The sequence below is a fragment of the Pseudophryne corroboree genome, chromosome 3, assembly GCF_028390025.1.
Source record: "Pseudophryne corroboree isolate aPseCor3 chromosome 3, aPseCor3.hap2, whole genome shotgun sequence".
Lineage (NCBI taxonomy): Eukaryota > Metazoa > Chordata > Amphibia > Anura > Myobatrachidae > Pseudophryne > Pseudophryne corroboree.
This window is the reverse complement of record NC_086446.1, coordinates 11,664,891-11,686,536: the sequence shown is the minus strand read 5'-3', so window position 1 is coordinate 11,686,536 and position 21,646 is coordinate 11,664,891. Positions and strand designations below refer to the sequence as shown.

At 47.9% G+C, this 21,646-nt stretch overlaps 1 protein-coding gene across 2 annotated transcripts in view; it reads left to right on the top strand.

Moving 5' to 3' along the window:
• Positions 1-21,646, top strand: part of LOC135056959 (oocyte zinc finger protein XlCOF6-like) — a 67,707-nt gene that overhangs the window by 19,593 nt on the left and 26,468 nt on the right. For both annotated transcript variants that reach the window (XM_063962753.1, XM_063962754.1), the window contains exons 3-4: positions 672-750; positions 869-966. In XM_063962753.1, the coding sequence (XP_063818823.1) occupies positions 717-750; positions 869-966 (132 nt within the window). In that variant the 5' untranslated portion in view covers positions 672-716. The remainder of the gene's footprint in view (positions 1-671; positions 751-868; positions 967-21,646) is intronic.

Genomic DNA, 21,646 nt, shown 5'->3' with positions numbered 1-21,646 from the left:
GTGTCTGGGTGATGACTGGAGAGGTGACTGCTGGGAATGGGACATTATACAGTAGCACAGGGGATGTGTCTGGGTGATGACTGGAGAGGTGACTGCTGGGAATGGGACATTATACAGTAACACCAGGAGACGTGTTTGGGTGATGACTGGAGAGGTGACTGCTGGGAATGGGACATTATACAGTAGCACAGGGGATGTGTCTGGGTGATGACTGGAGAGGTGACTGCTGGGAATTGGACATTATACAGTAACACAGGAGATGTGTCTGGGTGATGACTGGAGAGGTGACTGCTGGGAATGGGGCATTATACAGTAACACAGGAGATGTGTCTGGGTGATGACTGGAGAGGTGACTGCTGGGAATGGGGCATTATACAGTAACACCAGGGGACGTGTCTGGGTGATGACGGGAGAGGTGACTGCTGGGAATGGGGCATTATACAGTAACACCAGGGGACGTGTCTGGGTGATGACTGGAGAGGTGACTGCCGGGAATGGGACGTTATACAGTAAAACCAGGGGATGTGTCTGGGTGATGACTGGAGAGGTGACTGCTGGGAATGGGACATTATACATGAACACCAGGGGACGTGTCTGGGTGATGACTGTATCATTGTGTGTGTCAGGTTCCTATAAGGTGTCAGGATGTCACTGTCTATGTCTCCATGCAGGAGGGGGAGTATATAGAGGAACACAGGGTTCTGTACAAGGACGTGATGATGGAGAATCACCAGCCCCTCACATCACTGGGTAAGAGGAGACTGTCATGTATTGTACAGGGGAGAGCAGGTATGGGGGCCCCTATATACACACATCATCTGATAATCACATATATACACTGTACTCAGTCACTGTGTGTCTCCTACAGATGGACCCAGTAACAGAGATACCCCAGAGAGATTTCCCCGTCCTCTGTATTCCCAGGACTGTACAGAGGAGAATCACAGGACCCCACAGGAGCATCAGGTAGGTGCACTGCGGTAACACTGGACTTGGTTTAGCTGTGGGTTAAAGGGAAGTTTGGAGGCTCTTTGTAACATTACAGCTTGGTGGGCTTCACCAGACGCTCCAGCACTAGCTTACCCTACTGTTCTGTGTTCACAAATATGCGCCGTAGTGTGTATTTTTCTCTAACGTCCTAGTGGATACTGGGAAGTACTTTAGTACAGTGGGGTATAGATCAGGTCCACTGGAGCTTGGCACTTTAAGAAATCAATTTGTGTGGGCTGGCTCCTCCCCTCTATGCCCCTCCTGCAGACTCAGTTTAGAAAAATGTGCCCAAGGAGCCGGGTGCATTCCTCTGGAGCTCCAGAGAGGTTTCTTTAAATATTATGTTAGTTTGTTATTTTCAGGCAGCACTAGTTGGCACCAGTCTGCCTGCGTCGTGGGACTTTGGGGGGCGGACAGAACCAACTTAATAAAGAGTTAAGGGTTCGTATCCCTGCTGACAGGACACTGAGCTCCTGAGGCACTGCTTCTCATGCCCCTCGGGTGTGAGCCCACGCCGGCAGCATGCCGCCACCCCTAACAGATGCCGAAGTAGATGCAGTGTGGTGAGTAATACGCCCGGGTTAGCGGGTCCCTGGTGCAAATGGCGGCAAAAGGGCGCGGCGGTCACGGGCCCCGAGCTGCAGTGCCCGCTGCAGACCCCACACTGGCAAACTGAACTGGGGGATTACTCTCTGTCTTTACACATGTTTTCACAATGTTTATGCTATTTATGCCAGTATAATCTGCTGCGCGCCATGTAAGGGACGGGGCTTCCCGGAGAGCGGGACCAGAGGCTGGAAAGGCGCCATTTCCTGCTGCTGCTGGTTACAGGCTGCACGCTGACGTTGCTCCTCCACAGAGACCACTGAACCACGTATTGTACTGGTACCAGGGGGTCTGGTAGACTGGAGGGGGGCGCATATATAGAGCAGTTACACCACTGGACACATAACAAGTGTAAAATATACCCAGCGGAGCCCTGCTCTGATCTGAGCTATTGTGTGCTGGTCCCATTCCTCTGTGTTCCCCCAGTCGGGATTGTCTGGATTAATGTGCTGTTCCCTATAATGTGTCACTGCACTGTGATATATGTATATATCTGTGTTTCTACTGTAAGCATGTCTGTGAAAACATCTGTGTGTTCTTCTTGCAACACCAAGTTTACACCCTCCTCACAGGGGTCCCTGCTCTGCACCCAGTGTTCTCTACCTTCACAAGGTAGCGGCTTGCAGGAACCTGCATGGTTGGAATCATTCAAAACGATTACTGATATAAATACAGAGTTAGCTGCTGCAAAGCAGGAAAGGCAGACCCTGAAACAGTCTTTACTAAGACTGCTGACCACAGACAGGCTACTCAGCCCCCTCTGGTGGTCTCATAAACGTACACTCCCACAGGTGCTCCAGTCTGACTCTAATACTGAACTACCAGAGCCAGAGGATGTGGAGCTGGAGGGGGTATAGGACAATGCTCTGTCCCCGGGGGTTGAGGCCCTAATTTATGCTATTAAGGATGTCCTCAACTTATAAGGACACAGAACCAGAAGAGGAATTGTTTTTTAATGTTAAGCCAAAATCCTTGGTCACCTTCCCTAACTCAAAGGAGTTAAACTCCCTTTCCAAAGAGGCATGGGTGAATCCTGACAAGAATTGTATTACTCCCAATAGGTTAATAAATTCCTTTCCTTTCCCGGCTGAAGATAGGAAAGTTTGGGAAAACCCATCGTCTGCGGATACTTCTGTGTCCAGGCTGTCACGAAAGATAGTACTTGCCTGTACCTGGGGCTACATCCCTCAAGGACCCAGCTAATCGCAGAATTGAGACTACACTCAAATCAATGTATACTGCAGTGGGAGTAGCTCAACACCCCACTATTGCTTGCGGTTGAATATTTAGAGCCATTGTAAAATGGTCTGATAATATAATTCAAGTGTTTGAGGCTCTTCCTCAGGATGAGATCATTACTCTGCTGTAGCATATCCAGGATGCTGCGAACTTTGAGTGAGGCGGTTAAGGAATTGTGTCTCATACATGGTCATACCACGGCTATGGCGGTCTCAGCTCGCAGAGCCCTGTGGCTGCAACAATGGTCAGCAGATGCTGATTCCAAAAGGGGTTGTTGATAACCTTCCTTTTACAGGGGATGCCTTGCTTGGAGAAGAACTAAACAAGTGGATATCTCAGTCTACGGTAGGTAAGTCTACCTATCTGCCATTAGCTGCACCTCCTGCCAGACGTCCCTACCCTGGGCCCTCTCTGCAGTCCTTTCGTGTGGCCAGATTCAGAGGCAAAGCCAGAGGTGCGTCTAATACTACAAGAGGAACTCGCGGTAAGTCCCATAAACCAGCAGCTGCTGGAGCTCTGGACCAGGACTCCGGATCCTCATCCACGAAGCCCTCCTCATGATGGTTGGCCCCAGACACAAGGCAACTTTCAGGTAGGTGCTCGCCTTCAGCACTTCGCCCACATATATGTGCCGGGACTTATTGTTTCAGTACCTCCTCTGCTGCAAACACATGGCTTTTACTCAAGTCTCTTTGTGGTTCCAAAGCCAGATGGTACGGCACGGACGATCTTGAACCTCAAATCCCTGAACCCATATCTTTGCGTGTTCAAATTCAAGATGGAGTCCCTAAGGGCAGTGATTGCCAGTCTGGAGGAAGGGGAGTTCCTCGTTTCTCTGGATATCGAGGATGCCTACCTTCATATCCCAATATGGCTGCCCCATCAGGCTTACCTTCATTTCGCTATTATGGATCAACAATTCCAATTCCAGGCCTTACCCTTTGGTCTCTCAACAGCTCCAAGAGTATTCACAAAGATCATGGCGGAGATGATGCTGCAATTGCGCAAGAGGGGAGTCAACATTGTCCCATACTTGGACGATTTCCTGATAAAGGCGGTGTCCAGGAAACAACTGCTACATAGCATTGTTGGAAATATGACAACTCGCCTGCTTATGGACCACGGGTGGATCCTAAATTTCCAGAAGTCTCACCTGGAAGCGTCTCAGACACTTCAATTCCTGGGAATGATCCTGGACACGGTATCTCAGAAGGTATTCCTTCCGATGGACAAAGCGTTGACTATCCAGGCTATGATTTGCTCTGTGTTCCGTCCCCGCAAGGTCTCGATTTATCTTTGCATTCGGTTGCTGGGCAAGATGGTAGCCTCCTATGAGGCAATACAATACGGCAGGTTTCATGCACGTCCTTTCCAGCTGGATCTGCTGGACAAGTGGTCAGGTTCTCACCTGCACATGCACCATAGTATAACTTTTTCACCAAAAGCACGGATCTCCCTGTTATGGGGTCTACAGGTCTCTCACCTCGTGGAGGGTCGGACTTTCTGTTCCCAGTCTTGGACTTTGCTGACAACGGACGCCAGCCTCCGGGGTTGGGGTGCTGTGACCCAGGGGATCCAAGTACAGGGGAAGTGGTCGAGTCAGGAATCTGCACTTCTCATAAATGTCCTGGAACTCAGGAGGCTTACAGAAGAGCATTGTAAATTGCCCTATCTCCTTCGGAATCAGGCCATCCAGGTGCAGTCGGACAACGCAATGGCAGTGGCACACATCAACCGACATGGAGGAACAAGAAGCAGGGCCGCAATGCGAGAGGTGTCAAGGATACTCCAACACAAGGGCCAACACTAGGGCCATCTTCACTCCAGGAGTGGACAACTAGAAAGCGGACTTCCTCAGCAGGCACAACCTTCATCCGGGAAAATGGGTTCTTCACTCTCGGGTGTTGCAACAACTGATTCACAGGTGGGGCTGTCCGCAGATAGACCTGATGGCTTCTCGTCTCAACAAGAAGCTCCGTTGTTACTGTTCCAGAACGAGGGATCTGCAGGCTGCAGCAGTGGACGCTCTGACGGTGCCGTGGAACTACCAGTTTGTGTACCTGTTTCCTCCAATCCCTCTTATCCCAAGAGTTCTAAAAAGACTCAAAAGGGAAAGAGTACAGGCAATTCTAATTGCCCCGGTTTTCCCCCGACTGGCCTGGTATGTAGACTTCCTGACCATGTCTCTGGAGGATCCCTGGCCTCTGCCGCTACTCAAGGACCTTCTTCAACAAGGATCATTTGTCTATCCAGACTTACTGTGCCTACGTTTAACGGCTTGGAAGTTGAAAGGGAGATCTTAACAATAAAGGGTCTCCCATTCAAGGTGGTTTCCACTATGGTCCAGGCCCGTAAGGTGGTCACGTCCAAACATTACCACCATATCTGGAAGAAATATGTCTCATGGTGCGAGGGTAGAAAGTATCCTCCTGTGGAATTCCGACTTAACCGGGTCTACGGTTAGGCTCACTCAAGGTTCAGATTTTGTCCCTCTCTATATTCTTCCAGAAACAACGTGCAGTACTTCCAGAGGTACAGACGTTCCTAAAGGGTGTTCTTCACATTTAGCCACCCTTTGTACCTCCCACAGCTCCGTGGGATCTCAATGTGGTCCTGACTGTCCTAAAGTCTGACTGGTTTGAACCCTTACACAGGGTGGACTTGAAATATCTAACGTGGAAGACAGTCACGTTGCTGGCTTTGGCCTCAGCACGACGTGTGTCAGAATTGGGGACTTCTTCTGTAAGAGCCCATATTTGATATGTCACAAGGATAGGGCAGAGCTCCGGACTCGCCCACAGTTTTTGCTGAAAGTGGTCTCGGCTTTTCACATTAATCAACCGATAGTGGTTCCGGTATTGTCTGACACATCAGTTGCTCTATAGTCCTTGGACATTGTGAGGGCTTTGAGGATTTACGTCAAGAGGATTGCTCGTCACAGGAAGTCTGACTCTCTTTTGTCCTTTATGACGCTACCAAAATTGGTCGTCCTGCTTCTAAGCAGTCCATTGCTCCTTACCTCAGGTTGACCGTTCAACAAGCCTATTCTTCGGCAGCATTACCGTTGCCGAGTTCTATCCAGGCCCACTCCACAAGGTCGTGGGATATTCCTGGGCGGCTGCCCGGGGTGTCTCGGCCTTACAGTTGTGCCGTGCAGCTACTTGGTCTGGTTCGAACACGTTCGTTAAGTTCTACAGGTTTGATACCTTGGCCAGAGATGACCTTCAGTTTGGTAAAGCAGTTTTGCAGGGGTCTCGGCTCTCCCCCACCTGTTCTGGGAGCTTTGGGACTTCCCCATGGTACTAATGTCACCCCAGTATCCACTAGGACGTTAGAGAAAATAGGAAATTAATACCTACCAGTAAATCCTTTTCTCGTAGTCCGTGGTGGATTCTGGGCCACCGCCTCAGAGCTTCGAATTCCTGCTTAAATGGTTGTAAGTGTTCTTGTTTGGGTCTGCTATTGCTGTCCCTATTCCATGTTTGGTTAGCTCTACTATCCTTGTTATAGTTAGCGTTGCTTTCCTCTGTTCTGGTTAGCTCTGCTATCTTGTTATTGTGTGTTGTTCGTTACCTCACCGCTTTTTCTGTTTTTATATCCTTCACCCAAGGTATGTCCGTCTCCTCGGGCACAGTTTTCCTAGACTGAGTCTGCTCGGAGGGGTATAGAGGGGATGAGCCAGCACACACTAATTGATTTCTTAAAGTGCCAGGCTCCAGTGGACCCGATCTATACCTCATGGTACTAAAGTACTTCCCAGTATCCACTACGGACTACGAGAAAAGGAATAACCGGTAGGACTCAAGTGCCTATTTCTGCAGCAGAGTACATTGGTTTCCACAGGGAAATATCAGGTGTAAAGTTGAATCCAGAGGCACCAACACGCTAAAGCTTAGGCTGTCCCAGGATGCATTGGGTCCTCCTCTATAACCCCGCCTCCATGCACTGGAGCTCAGTTTCGAGTTGGTGCCTGTAGAAGCAGGTCACCTAACAGGCGGGTTGCGCTGGGAAGCCCTGAAAAAGCTTTCTAAGAAGACTTCAAGGGCCTCAGCTCTGATATGTCAGTGTGACATTCTGTACTGTGGCTCCATCACCTCCCTAGAGGCGTTGCATACTACCGCGGCTCAGTTCCCAGGTACTTGCGGCGGAGATGCACCGGCTCTAGGCACATGGTTGCAGACACTCTCCTGGTTCGCGTGGCTGCTACGGGGAGGAAGTAAGAGGGTTCCCCATGCTGGACCTGCTACTAAATTGCCTTCCGGTCACAGTCTAGGGAGACGGACTGCAACGCTGGCATGGATACACACAGGGACCCCACTATATCTGCCAGGGCATAGGAGTACAGGTCGGGTGTACTAACAGCCAATTTAATAAGACTCCGTCGTACCAGGAGGTGAGTACCAGCATAGGGGAGCCTGCGCTTGACCTGTAGCCCCCTCCCCGGCCCAGGGCACCATCTCTGAGCAGATTTTCCCATCCTGGTACTGCCGCACACTCTCCCTCACTCCCTGACTGAGACTTTGGGCGCCATCTTAGGTATAGCTGCGCTTGGTCTCCGGGACTGCAGGGCAAAGTCTTCCTTGTAAAGCCGCCTGTACACAGCGCTGTGTCTTTACAAACACTTCAGTATTCTGCATGTCTTTATACAGACAGCGTTAGTTAAGAAAGAGTGTACCTGTCACAGAATATATTGTACGAGTATTCTGATATATACCTCCGGTCTAGGACCGCGCTGTGTTATATATGTATGTACATATACTGTTCCAGTGCAATTTTTCTGTCTTAATAACTATTTGCATTGTAAACGTGACTGTGTGTGACTGTATCTGCTATGTGGTTTCACTTTCAGTGTTTCCCAGATATATCTATCACTATATTCTGTACCCTAAGAGACTAGGTGTGTCAGGGTCATATATATATAGTGCGTCGCAGTATTTACCTATTACGTGTATTATACTGTGTACTCAGTCACATAATACCGGATTTAATCGCAGGTGTTGTGTACTGGGTTCTCGGTCACATACTATAAGGATTTATTCGCAGGTATTATACTCTGTCTGGCTTCATCGTACTAAACTCCTCTCTGTTGCATTTGTGTACAATGTCTAACAAAAAGGCAGTAAATCTGGGGACGCTCCTGCATCATGCAGAGCATGCGCCAAGGATTTACCAGAGGGGGAAGTTTTGTATGGTGGTCTGTGTACTGAGTCATACATCTCCCAGTCAGTCCGCAGCTCCTGTAACCAATCAGGGGTCAACCTGGGCTGCATTCACAAACCTTCTAGGTACTCCGGTAGAACACCTTATGCCCCCTATGGGACCACCTGTGCCATTACAGCCACAAATTGTCCCTATGGTTACTCCGCCTTAGGCGGAAAACTTGTCTAACCAGCTGCAACAAATAGCGCATTCATTGGTCAGGCAAAAATCTACCCCAGGTCACTCACGTGTCTCTGGGTCATCTAAGCGGGCTGCTTCCTCCTCACAATCCACAAATCTCTCAGATGTTTCATCTGAAGAGGAGGGGGAGCATACTAGGATTCTCCATTGCAAAATGATGTCTCTGCCCTTGGGGTTGCTATTAAGCAAACCCTACAAATCACTGTTGATGAGGATTCCACTACTGTGGCTAAGAAAACTGATATGTTCAAACGGCAGAAGGTGGTTAAAAATCTATTACTCCATTCTGACCGTTAGGTGGACATCAGACAGGAACCCTGGTCTAATCCAGGGAAGAAATTCCCTCTGTCTAGGCTCACTATCCTTTCTCTGCAGAGTTATATAACAAATGGGAGAATTCACCGCCTGTGGATTCTCATGTCACCCGCCTAGTGGTGTCGTCCACTCTGCCTGTCACCACTGTCACTTCTCTGAAGAAACCAACAGATAAGTGTGTGGAGGGATTCCAGAAGTCTATTTACTCCCTTACTGGGGTTGTACATAGACCCACTATTGCGGCCTCTTGGGCTTTAAAAGTAATTGAAGAATGGGTTCAGGCATTAGAGGAAGAGCTGCCCGAGGATATATCTGACAGTGCCAGACATTACTTGTCTCACATTACCACCACAGCCTACTACATCAGGAGACGTCCCTTGAGGCGGGTGTGTTGGCAGCTGAGGCGTCGACTATGTCTGTCCTGGCTCGTTCTATCTGTGGCTGAGGTCATGGAAAGTGGAACTGGACTCCAAAAGACATTGGAAGTACTCCCCTTTACTGGGGTCATCTTATTTGGGGAAAACCTAAATAAATTGGTGTCTGAAATGGCGGATAGTATGACTGCCTTTTTCCCAAATACTAATCCTTCTGCACAGAAGGTATAAGGTACCACTTTTGCTCATTTCGGCATCAAGGTGAAGCAAAGGTCATACCCGAGATAATCTCGTGCTCCCATATCCACAAAGCCCAAGGCCAAACAATCCTGGGCTGCCCATCAGCCTACTTTTAGAGACAAGCCTGCACCATGACGGGACATGCCTCCCCCAGGGGGTCCCCATGGTGGGAGGCCAAATTCTGCAGTTCACCCGAATCTGGTTGAAGACTACATCAGATGCCTGGGTGCTGGAATTGGTCTTTCATAGGTACGCAGTCTCTTTCGGGAGACGTCCCCCTCGCCAGTTTTGCTCCATGGTTATCCCTTCGGATCCGTTAAAGGCGCAAACTCTGCAAACCGTTAGGAGTTCCCTCCTGGATAAAGGAGCGGGAGAGCCGGTTCCTCTGTCCAAGAGAGGCAGAGGTTACTATCGACCCTGTTTCTAGTCCGAAACCGAATGAGTCTTTCCGGCCTATTCTCATCCTCACTCAGTTTGTATGAGTGTCCAAGTTCCGTACGCTTAATTGTAACTGGCTATGGAACCCAGTGACTATATGGTATTCCTGGATATACAGGATGCGTACCTGCATATACCTATTGCCATGTCACAACAGCAGTACCTGCAGTTTGCGATTGGCTACCTTCACTATTCGTTCCAGGCTTTGCCATTTGGGCTGGCTACGGCTCCTCGGATTTTCTCCAAGGTCATGGCCGTAATGACGGCCCATCTCCGTTGCCAGGGAGCCAGGATCCTGCTGTATTTGAATGACTTGCTGATTCTGGCAAACTCCTACGATGTCCTAAGTCATCTGCAATGGAAGGTTAGCTTCCTACAAGCCCATGGGTGGCTTATCAATTGTAAGAAGTCCTCGCTGGTCCCAGCTCGGAGCATGGTGCACCTGGGGGCACTGCTGGACACACACAGTCAACGTCTGTTTCTGTCTCCAGAGAAGGTCCTGAAGCTTCAGGACAGCATAAGATGCTTCCTTTGTCATCCCAGAGTGTCGATACACTCGGCGATGCAAGTACTTGGACTGATGATGTCGGCATTCGACATGGTGGCGTACGCTCAATTTCTTTCTCGCCCCCTGCAGAGGTTAATCCTTTCCAATTGGGACAGGCTACCTCATCGGATCAGGTCTCATATTATTATTATTATTCATTTATATGGCGCCACAAGGGTTCTGCAGCACCCAATTGCAGAGTACATAAACAAATAATCAAACAGGAAAACAGCAACTTACAGTTGATGACAATATAGGACAAGTACAGGGTAAATAAACATAGTTACACCAGCAGATGACACTGGAATAAGTATCAGGTGGCAGAAGACTGATGGATTTGGTGCAGTTGAAGATTATTAAAGTAAGAAACTATAAGCACATGAGGGAAGAGGGCCCTGCTCGTGAGAGCTTACATTCTAAAGGATCATTTTGACTCTGGAGGTTCGTCTGTCACTGACCTGATAGCTTCAGGACCAGCAACTAAGCCGGGTCCATCCCTTCTGGATCCCTGATTGGGTCCTACTGACAATGGACGCCAGTCTGAGGGGATGGGGCGCAGTGTTAGAGCACCACTCTTTTTTCAGGGTCGGTGGACCAAGGAGTAATCACTCCTCCCGATAAACATTCTGGAGTTGTGGGCAATGTTCATTGTGTTGTCTCTTGCCCTGCCCCTCGTACAGAACAGACCTGTCCAAGTACGATCAGACAACGCCACCACGGCGTACATCAACCATCAAGGCGGCACTCGAAGCCGCATGGCAATGTTGGAAGTGTCTAAAATCCTTCAATGGGCGGAATGCCATCTGCCAGCAATATCGGTAGTGTTCATTCCGGGTGTCCTCAACTGGGAAGCGGACTTCATCAGTCGCCAGGCCGTGCACACCGGAGAGTGTAGTCTTCATCTGGAAGTCTTTCAGCTCCTAGTGGACAAGTGGGGCCTACCAGATGTAGACCTGATGGTGTCTCGACACAATCACAAAGTTCCGGTCTTCAGATCAAGGACCAGGGATCCTCAAGCAGCGTTCATGGATGCACTAGCGATTCCACGGAACTTTCAGCTGCCTTACGTGTTCCCTTCAGTGTCACTCCCGCCCAGGGTCCTACGGAAGTTCAAGCAAGAAGGAGGAATACTACTTCTAGTCGCTCCAGCGTGGCCCAGACGGCATTGGTTCTCAGACCTGCAGGGTCTATCGATAGAGCGTCTTCTTCTTCCTCAACGACCAGACCTCCTCGTACAGGGCCCATGTCTCTATCCAGACCTGGCCCAGCTGGCTTTGACGGCGTGGCTCTTGAAGCTTCACTCCTGAGGGCCAAAGGATTCTTTGAGGCGGTTATCCAAACTATTTTTTTAGAGAGGAAAAGGAAGGAGAAACTAGTTACATCTCGGGTGCACTCACCCAACTGAAATTATTAAAAATACAACTTTATTATGGATTTATTTACATCCCCAATGTTCATTTTAAATACATGGCTAAATGCCCATATGTCTACAAAATATCACTATAGATGAAGTATGTCAGAGTATATGGACTACAAATGTCCTTTATTGAATAGCAAGCGAAGTGTTAAAATCAATAGAAAAAAAAGGTGAATAGAGATGAAAAACAATAAAGTGAATAAAGATTAAAAAACAAAAGCAACTGTGTTATAACCTTTGTATGTTATTGATATTATATTATCCATTGATGCATCGTACCGTTTTATATATAACAGGTATTGTAACAGTACTCACATTCTAGAATGACCTACAAGTGTCCTGCTGAATATAGCTGGTGTAAGAAACTATAGAAAGATAAAAATGTGTATATTATACGGAGGTGGATAGATAACACATTCCAGCTATAAATGGGACTTTTTGGTCAGATATAATATACAATAACCAGCTTACGATTGCTGGAATAATTAAAGTATTCATTCACCGTCACTACTATTAAGCTGAGAATATGATTGACACGCACTCTGCTTGAACTTCTGCATGACCCTGGGCAGGAGAGACACTGAAGGGAACACGTAAGGCAGCTGAAAGTTCCATGGAATGGCTAGTGCATCCACGAACGCTGCTTGAGGATCCCTGGTTCTTGATCGGAAGAACGGAACTTTGTGATTGTGTCGAGACACCATCAGGTCTACATCTGGTAGGCCCCACCTGTCCACTAGGAGTTGAAAGACTTCCGGATGAAGACTCCACTCTCCGGTGTGCGCGTCCTGGCGACTGATGAAGTCCGCCTCCCAGTTGAGGACACCCGGAATGAACACAGTCGATATTGCTGGCAGGTGGCGTTCCGCCCATTGAAGGATTTTCTCCTTCCTTTCCCTCTCTATGGGGATTTGAAAAAATGTATCTCATTTCAAACCCGTCGGTAGCACCACTTAAGCTTCAGGAACATTAGTGTGGATACACTTTTCCCTAAGTTGGGCCATTTAAATTCCAGAAAGGTTACCCCAACCATTCTTCTGTACAAATATGTTCTTTCTTGGTGCGAGTTACCTTCCAGCAGTGGTGGGATTTTAGTCTTTCTCTGTGGAAATCAACTAATATCTATCCGTCACCACTATGCTCCGTGCTGCCCGCCTCCAGCTCTCTCCCCCAGTCTGCAAATCAGGCTCCACATCACTGCCGGAGACGTCCGGCTGTGCGGCCACGGTTCATCAACGCACACTGGGTAAGCCTGCAGGGGAGACGGGGACACCGCTGAACAGCAATAGATGGGAGTTTGGAAACACTTCCAACAGCGGTGAGCTTAAATTTAAGTGGCATTGGAATGCTACAGTACATCTTTTAACAGTTAAAAGCTACTTGCTGGTGACATTAATGATACACTAGGATTCTGGACTTGCTCAGTAAGTATTGGCAAAATAGCCTAACCTGGACCCTTTAACACCAGAAACTGAGTCGTTTATTTCCACGAGAGATGTCCATTTGATATGGTTATTAATTTTTAAATTTTTTTAATTGATATATCTTATTATTATTAAATTGTGCATTGTCATTCTATTTTTATTGTCTAAATAAATTAGATAATTATGATTATTTAGCGCTCCTGTGTGCACATGTATGTATACATTATTGTAATTTCTAGTTTCCTAAGGTGGTGTCATCTTTTCACCTTAAGCAAGAGATTGTGGTCCCGGCCTTCATCTCTTCAGACTTGTCTCCCAAAGAACGTTCTTTGGATGTGGTACGGGCTCTCCGTATTTATGTGGAGAGGACTGCCTCTATTAGGAGGTCAGATTCCCTTTTTGTCTTGTTTGGTTTCCACAAACGTGGCTGGCCTGTGAATAAGCAGACCTTGGCCAGATGGATTAGAATGTTGATTGCACAAGCCTATGCGCAGGGTGGTCTCCCAGCTCCTGCTATTACTAAAGCCCATTCTACTCTGTCTTTTGGACCTTCTTGGGCGGCCCACCGTGGCGCGTCCGCAGAACAATTGTGCAAGGCGGCTACGTGGTCCTCGGTGAACATGTTCATTACGTTCTATGCCTTTGATACTTCCGCCTCCAAGGATGCTTCCTTTGGACACCAGCTAAGGCACGTTCCCTCCCTTGAGGAACTGCTTTATGACATACCCAATGCATTCCCTGTGAAACACAGTGCACCCTGCTGCAGAAAATGAGATTTATGGTAGACTTACCATTGTTAAATCTCTTTCTGCGCGGTACACTGGGTTCCACAGGGCGCCCACCCTGACGCACCGAGCTTCTATGGGTTTGTATGGCATTAGCCGCTGGTCTCTTCTCCTGTCGGGAGAATGTGGTTCTATGTGACTAACATCTACCTTCTCTCTTACCTGCTCCTGCATTGGACTGGTTAACAAAACTGAGCTCACAGTGCCTGGAGGCGGGGTTATAGAGGAGGCCCCAATGCATCCTGGGACAGCTAAAGCTTTACCTGTTGATGCCTCTGGATCCAGTTCCACTCTACACCCCGATGTTTCCCTGTGGAACCCAGTGTACTTCGCAGAAAGATTTAACAATGGTAAGTCTTACCATAAAAGACCGGGGACTCAATTTTTCAGAAAGAGTGGTTCCCTGGGACACACTTCACTGATATTGGCTACAGTTTTAATGATTGAGGTCTCCCTCGCCCGATTGAAAAAGTGGAGGAGGAGCCAGCCGGGCGAGGGAGACCTTAATCATTAAAACTGTAGCCAATATCAGTGGAGCACGTCCCAGGGTAGTTTGCACAGCCCTCCCACCCTCTCTCTCATCCCTCCTCCCCCGGAACTGAGGAACAACAGCGTCGACGATCACATTACACCTCCAATGGTGCTGTTCCAGTGCAGCACACAGGTAACTCCCAGTCCCCCTGGCTCTGTTCTGCCTGTGACATACTGTACACATTTAGCCTGAACGACCCGGCAGCACAGGGCACACAGTCCTCCTCCAGGAGACACTATAGAGGGAGCATGCTGTATTGTTTATCTATTCTTGCCCCTGGTAGCTCCTGTGCCTGACACAGACAACCGCACCTAGGGCTGAACCACCCCAGCTACCGTATACTCTGCTGCCCTCCGTTTCCAGCTCCGACTGTCCGGTCACGGATCCCTGCTGCACGTGTACAGAAGCACAGAGTGAAACAATGCGCACATAGTACTGTATGGAATATGCTACGCTGCCCCATCCCTGTGCATGGGGATCTGTGACAGTTACCTCCTTATCCCCCAGGACATTGTGCAGAGAAACTTCAGCCGTGTACCTGTGGTTCTGGTTTCAGCTGTTGGATTAGCAAGGTTTACAATACACAGAAAGCGCTCTTCAGGACCATCATATAGAGATGGTGTAGATGCGGTATATAGAGAAGGTGGAGGTGAGGTATATAGAGATGGTGTAGGTGCGGTATATAGAGATGGTGGAGGTGCAGTATATAGAGAAGGTGGAGGTGCTGTATATAGAGAAGGTGTAGGTGCGGTATATAGAGAAGGTGTAGGTGCGGCATATAGAGAAGGTGGAGGTGCAGTATATAGAGAAGCTGTAGGTGCGGTATATAGAGAAGGTGGAGGTGCTGTATATAGAGAAGGTGTAGGTGCGGTATATAGAGAAGGTGTAGGTGCGTTATATAGAGAAGGTGGAGGTGCTGTATATAGAGAAGGTGGAGGTGCGGCATATAGAGAAGGTGGAGGTGCGGTATATAGAGAAGGTGGAGGTGCAGTATATAGAGAAGCTGTATGAGGCATATAGAAAAGGTGGAGGTGCGGTATATAGAGAAGGTGGAGGTGCGGTATATAGAGAAGCTGTAGGTGCGGTATATAGAGAAGCTGTAGGTGCGGTATATAGAGATGGTGTAGGTGCGGTATATAGAGAAGGTATAGGTGCTGTAGATAGAGAAGGTGGAGGTGCAGTATATAGAGAAGGTGGAGGTGCGGTATATAGAGATGGTGTAGGTGCGGTGTATAGAGATGGTGTAGGTGCGGTATATAGAGATGGTGTAGGTGCGGTATATAGAGAAGGTGGAGGTGCGGTATATAGAGATGGTGTAGGTGCGGTATATAGAGATGGTGTAGGTGCGGTATATAGAGATGGTGTAGGTGCGGTATATAGAGATGGTGTAGGTTCAGTATATAGAGAAGGTGGAGGTGCGGTATATAGAGATGGTGTAGGTGCTGTATATAGAGAATGTGTAGGTGCGGTATATAGAGAAGGTGGAGGTGCGGTATATAGAGAAAGTGGAGGTGCGGCATATAGAGAAGGTGGAGGTGCGGCATATAGAGAAGCTGTATGAGGCATAGAGAGAAGGTGTAGGTGCGGTATATAGAGAAGGTGTAGGTGCGGTATATAGAGAAGGTGGAGGTGCGGTATATAGAGAAGGTGTAGGTGTGGTATATAGAGATGGTGTAGGTGCGGTATATAGAGAAGGTGTAGGTGCTGTAAATAGAAAAGGTGTAGGTGCGGTATATAGAGAAGGTGTAGGTGCTGTATATAGAGAATGTGTAGGTGCGGTATATAGAGAAGGTGGAGGTGCAGTATATAGAGAAGCTGTATGAGGCATATAGAGAAGGTGTAGGTGCGGTATATAGAGAAGGTGTAGGTGCGGTATATAGAGAAGGTGGAGGTGCGGTATATAGAGATGGTGTAGGTGCGGTACATAGAGATGGTGTAGGTTCAGTATATAGAGAAGGTGGAGGTGCGGTATATAGAGAAGGTGTAGGTGCGGTATATAGAGATGGTGTAGGTGCGGTATATAGAGAAGGTGTAGGTGCTGTATATAGAGAAGGTGTAGGTGCGGTATATAGAGATGGTGTAGGTTCAGTATATAGAGAAGGTGGAGGTGCGGTATATAGAGAAGGTGTAGATGCAGTATATAGAGAAGGTGTAGGTGCAGTATATAGAGAATGTGTAGGTGCGGTATATAGAGAAGGTGGAGGTGCAGTATATAGAGAAGGTGGAGGTGCGGTATATAGAGATGGTGTAGGTGCAGCATATAGAGAAGGTGGAGGTGCAGTATATAGAGAAGGTGGAGGTGCGGTATATAGAGAAGGTGTAGGTGCGGTATATAGAGAAGGTGTAGGTGCGGTATATAGAGAAGGTGTAGGTGCTGTATATGGAGAATGTGTAGGTGTGGTATATAGAGAATGTGTAGGTGCGGTATATAGAGATGGTGTAGGTGCGGTATATAGAGAAGGTGTAGGTGCGGTATATAGAGAAGGTGTAGGTGCGGTATATAGAGAAGGTGTAGGTGCTGTATATGGAGAAGGTGGAGGTGCGGTATATAGAGAAGGTGGAGGTGCGGTATATAGAGAAGGTGGAGGTGCGGTATATAGAGAAGGTGGAGGTGCGGTATATAGAGAAGGTGTAGGTGCTGTATATGGAGAATGTGTAGGTGTGGTATATAGAGAAGGTGGAGGTGCGGTATATAGAGAAGGTGTAGGTGCGGTATATAGAGAAGGTGGAGGTGCAGTATATAGAGAAGGTGGAGGTGCAGTATATAGAGAAGGTGGAGGTGCAATATATAGAGAAGGTGGAGGTGCGGTATATAGAGAAGGTGGAGGTGCGGTATATAGAGAAGGTGGAGGTGCGGTATATAGAGAAGGTGTAGGTGCGGTATATAGAGAAGGTGGAGGTGCGGTATATAGAGAAGGTGGAGGTGCGGTATATAGAGAAGGTGGAGGTGCGGTATATAGAGATGGTGTAGGTGCGGTATATAGAGAAGGTGGAGGTGCGGTATATAGAGAAGGTGGAGGTGCGGTATATAGAGATGGTGTAGGTGCAGTATATAGAGAAGGTGGAGGTGCAGTATATAGAGAAGGTGGAGCTGCGGTATATACAGAATGTGGAGGTGCAGTATATAGAGAAGGTGGAGCTGCGGTATATACAGAATGTGGAGGTGCAGTATATAGAGAAGGTGGAGGTGCAGTATATAGAGAAGGTGGAGGTGCGGTATATAGAGATGGTGTAGGTTCAGTATATAGAGAAGGTGGAGGTGCGGTATATAGAGAAGGTGGAGGTTCGGTATATAGAGATGGTGTAGGTGCGGTATATAGAGAAGGTGTAGGTGCGGTATATAGAGAAGGTGGAGGTGCAGTATATAGAGAAGGTGTAGGTGCTGTATATAGAGAATGTGTAGGTGCGGTATATAGAGAAGGTGGAGGTGCGGCATATAGAGAAGGTGGAGGTGCGGCATATAGAGAAGGTGGAGGTGCGGCATATAGAGAAGGTGGAGGTGCGGCATATAGAGAAGGTGGAGGTGCGGCATATAGAGAAGGTGGAGGTGCGGCATATAGAGAAGGTGGAGGTGCGGCATATAGAGAAGGTGGAGGTGCAGTATATAGAGAAGCTGTAGGTGCGGTATATAGAGAAGGTGGAGGTGCTGTATATAGAGAAGGTGGAGGTGCGGTATATAGAGAAGGTGGAGGTGCGGTATATAGAGAAGGTGTAGGTGCGGTATATAGAGATGGTGTAGGTTCAGTATATAGAGAAGGTGGAGGTGCGGTATATAGAGAAGGTGTAGGTGCTGTAAATAGAAAAGGTGTAGGTGCGGTATATAGAGAAGGTGTAGGTGCTGTATATAGAGAATGTGTAGGTGCGGTATATAGAGAAGGTGGAGGTGCAGTATATAGAGAAGCTGTATGAGGCATATAGAGAAGGTGTAGGTGCGGTATATAGAGAAGGTGTAGGTGCGGTATATAGAGAAGGTGTAGGTGCGGTATATAGAGAAGGTGGAGGTGCGGTATATAGAGATGGTGTAGGTGCGGTATATAGAGATGGTGTAGGTTCAGTATATAGAGAAGGTGGAGGTGCGGTATATAGAGAAGGTGGAGGTGCGGTATATAGAGAAGGTGGAGGTGCAGTATATAGAGAAGGTGTAGGTGCAGTATATAGAGAAGGTGTAGGTGCTGTATATAGAGAATGTGTAGGTGCGGTATATAGAGAAGGTGGAGGTGCGGTATATAGAGATGGTGTAGGTGCAGCATATAGTGATGGTGTAGGTGCAGCATATAGAGAAGGTGGAGGTGCAGTATATAGAGAAGGTGTAGGTGCGGTATATGGAGAAGGTGGAGGTGCGGTATATAGAGAAGGTGGAGGTGCGGTATATAGAGAAGGTGGAGGTGCGGTATATAGAGAAGGTGTAGGTGCGGTATATAGAGAAGGTGTAGGTGCGGTATATAGAGAAGGTGGAGGTGCGGTATATAGAGAAGGTGGAGGTGCGGTATATAGAGATTGTGTAGGTGCAGCATATAGAGATGGTGTAGGTGCAGCATATAGAGAAGGTGGAGGTGCAGTATATAGAGAAGGTGGAGGTGCGGTATATAGAGAAGGTGTAGGTGCGGTATATAGAGAAGGTGTAGGTGCGGTATATAGAGAAGGTGTAGGTGCTGTATATGGAGAATGTGTAGGTGTGGTATATAGAGAATGTGTAGGTGCTGTATATAGAGATGGTGTAGGTGCGGTATATAGAGAAGGTGTAGGTGCGGTATATGGAGAAGGTGGAGGTGCGGTATATAGAGAAGGTGGAGGTGCGGTATATAGAGAAGGTGGAGGTGCGGTATATAGAGATGGTGTAGGTTCAGTATATAGAGAAGGTGGAGGTGCGGTATATAGAGAAGGTGGAGGTGCGGTATATAGAGATGGTGTAGGTGCGGTATATAGAGAAGGTGTAGGTGCTGTATATAGAGAAGGTGTAGGTGCTGTATATAGAGAAGGTGTAGGTGCGGTATATAGAGATGGTGTAGGTTCAGTATATAGAGAAGGTGGAGGTGCGGTATATAGAGAAGGTGTAGATGCAGTATATAGAGAAGGTGTAGGTGCAGTATATAGAGAAGGTGTAGGTGCTGTATATAGAGAATGTGTAGGTGCGGTATATAGAGAAGGTGGAGGTGCAGTATATAGAGAAGGTGGAGGTGCGGTATATAGAGATGGTGTAGGTGCAGCATATAGAGAAGGTGGAGGTGCAGTATATAGAGAAGGTGGAGGTGCGGTATATAGAGAAGGTGTAGGTGCTGTATATGGAGAATGTGTAGGTGTGGTATATAGAGAATGTGTAGGTGCGGTATATAGAGAAGGTGTAGGTGCGGTATATAGAGAAGGTGTAGGTGCTGTATATGGAGAAGGTGGAGGTGCGGTATATAGAGAAGGTGGAGGTGCGGTATATAGAGAAGGTGGAGGTGCGGTATATAGAGAAGGTGGAGGTGCGGTATATAGAGAAGGTGTAGGTGCTGTATATGGAGAAGGTGTAGGTGCGGTATATAGAGAAGGTGGAGGTGCGGTATATAGAGAAGGTGTAGGTGCGGTATATAGAGAAGGTGGAGGTGCGGTATATAGAGAAGGTGGAGGTGCAGTATATAGAGAAGGTGGAGGTGCAATATATAGAGAAGGTGGAGGTGCGGTATATAGAGAAGGTGGAGGTGCGGTATATAGAGAAGGTGGAGGTGCGGTATATAGAGAAGGTGTAGGTGCGGTATATAGAGAAGGTGTAGGTGCTGTATATAGAGAATGTGTAGGTGCGGTATATAGAGAAGGTGGAGGTGCAGTATATAGAGAAGGTGGAGGTGCGGTATATAGAGATGGTGTAGGTGCAGCATATAGAGATGGTGTAGGTGCAGCATATAGAGAAGGTGGAGGTGCGGTATATAGAGAAGGTGGAGGTGCGGTATATAGAGAAGGTGTAGGTGCGGTATATAGAGAAGGTGTAGGTGCGGTATATAGAGAAGGTGTAGGTGCTGTATATGGAGAATGTGTAGGTGTGGTATATAGAGAATGTGTAGGTGCTGTATATAGAGATGGTGTAGGTGCGGTATATAGAGAAGGTGTAGGTGCGGTATATGGAGAAGGTGGAGGTGCGGTATATAGAGAAGGTGGAGGTGCGGTATATAGAGAAGGTGGAGGTGCGGTATATAGAGAAGGTGGAGGTGCGGTATATAGAGAAGGTGGAGGTGCGGTATATAGAGAAGGTGGAGGTGCTGTATATGGAGAATGTGTAAGTGTGGTATATAGAGAAGGTGGAGGTGCGGTATATAGAGAAGGTGTAGGTGCGGTATATAGAGAAGGTGGAGGTGCAGTATATAGAGAAGGTGGAGGTGCAGTATATAGAGAAGGTGGAGGTGCGGTATATAGAGAAGGTGGAGGTGCGGTATATAGAGAAGGTGGAAGTGCGGTATGTAGAGAAGGTGGAGGTGCGGTATATAGAGATGGTGTAGGTGCGGTATATAGAGAAGGTGGAGGTTCTGTATATAGAGAAGGTGTAGGTGCGGTATATAGAGATGGTGTAGGTGCGGTATATAGAGATGATGTAGGTTCGGTATATAGAGAAGGTGGAGGTGCGGTATATAGAGAAGGTGTAGGTGCAGTATATAGAGAAGGTGTAGGTGCTGTATATAGAGAATGTGTAGGTGCGGTATATAGAGAAGGTGGAGGTGCGGTATATAGAGAAGGTGGAGGTGCGGTTTATAGAGAAGGTGGAGGTGCGGTATATAGAGATGGTGTAGGTGCGGTATATAGAGAAGGTGGAGCTGCGGTATATACAGAATGTGGAGGTGCAGTATATAGAGAAGGTGGAGCTGCGGTATATACAGAATGTGGAGGTGCAGTATATAGAGAAGGTGGAGCTGCGGTATATACAGAATGTGGAGGTGCAGTATATAGAGAAGGTGGAGGTGCAGTATATACAGAATGTGGAGGTGCAGTATATAGATAAGGTGGAGGTGCGGTATATAGAGATGGTGTAGGTTCAGTATATAGAGAAGGTGGAGGTGCGGTATATAGAGAAGGTGGAGGTGCGGTATATAGAGATGGTGTAGGTGCGGTATATAGAGAAGGTGGAGGTGCGGTATATAGAGAAGGTGGAGGTGCAGTATATAGAGAATGTGTAGGTGCGGTATATAGAGAAGGTGGAGGTGCGGCATATAGAGAAGGTGGAGGTGCGGCATATAGAGAAGGTGGAGGTGCGGCATATAGAGAAGGTGGAGGTGCGGCATATAGAGAAGGTGGAGGTGCGGCATATAGAGAAGGTGGAGGTGCAGTATATAGAGAAGCTGTAGGTGCGGTATATAGAGAAGGTGGAGGT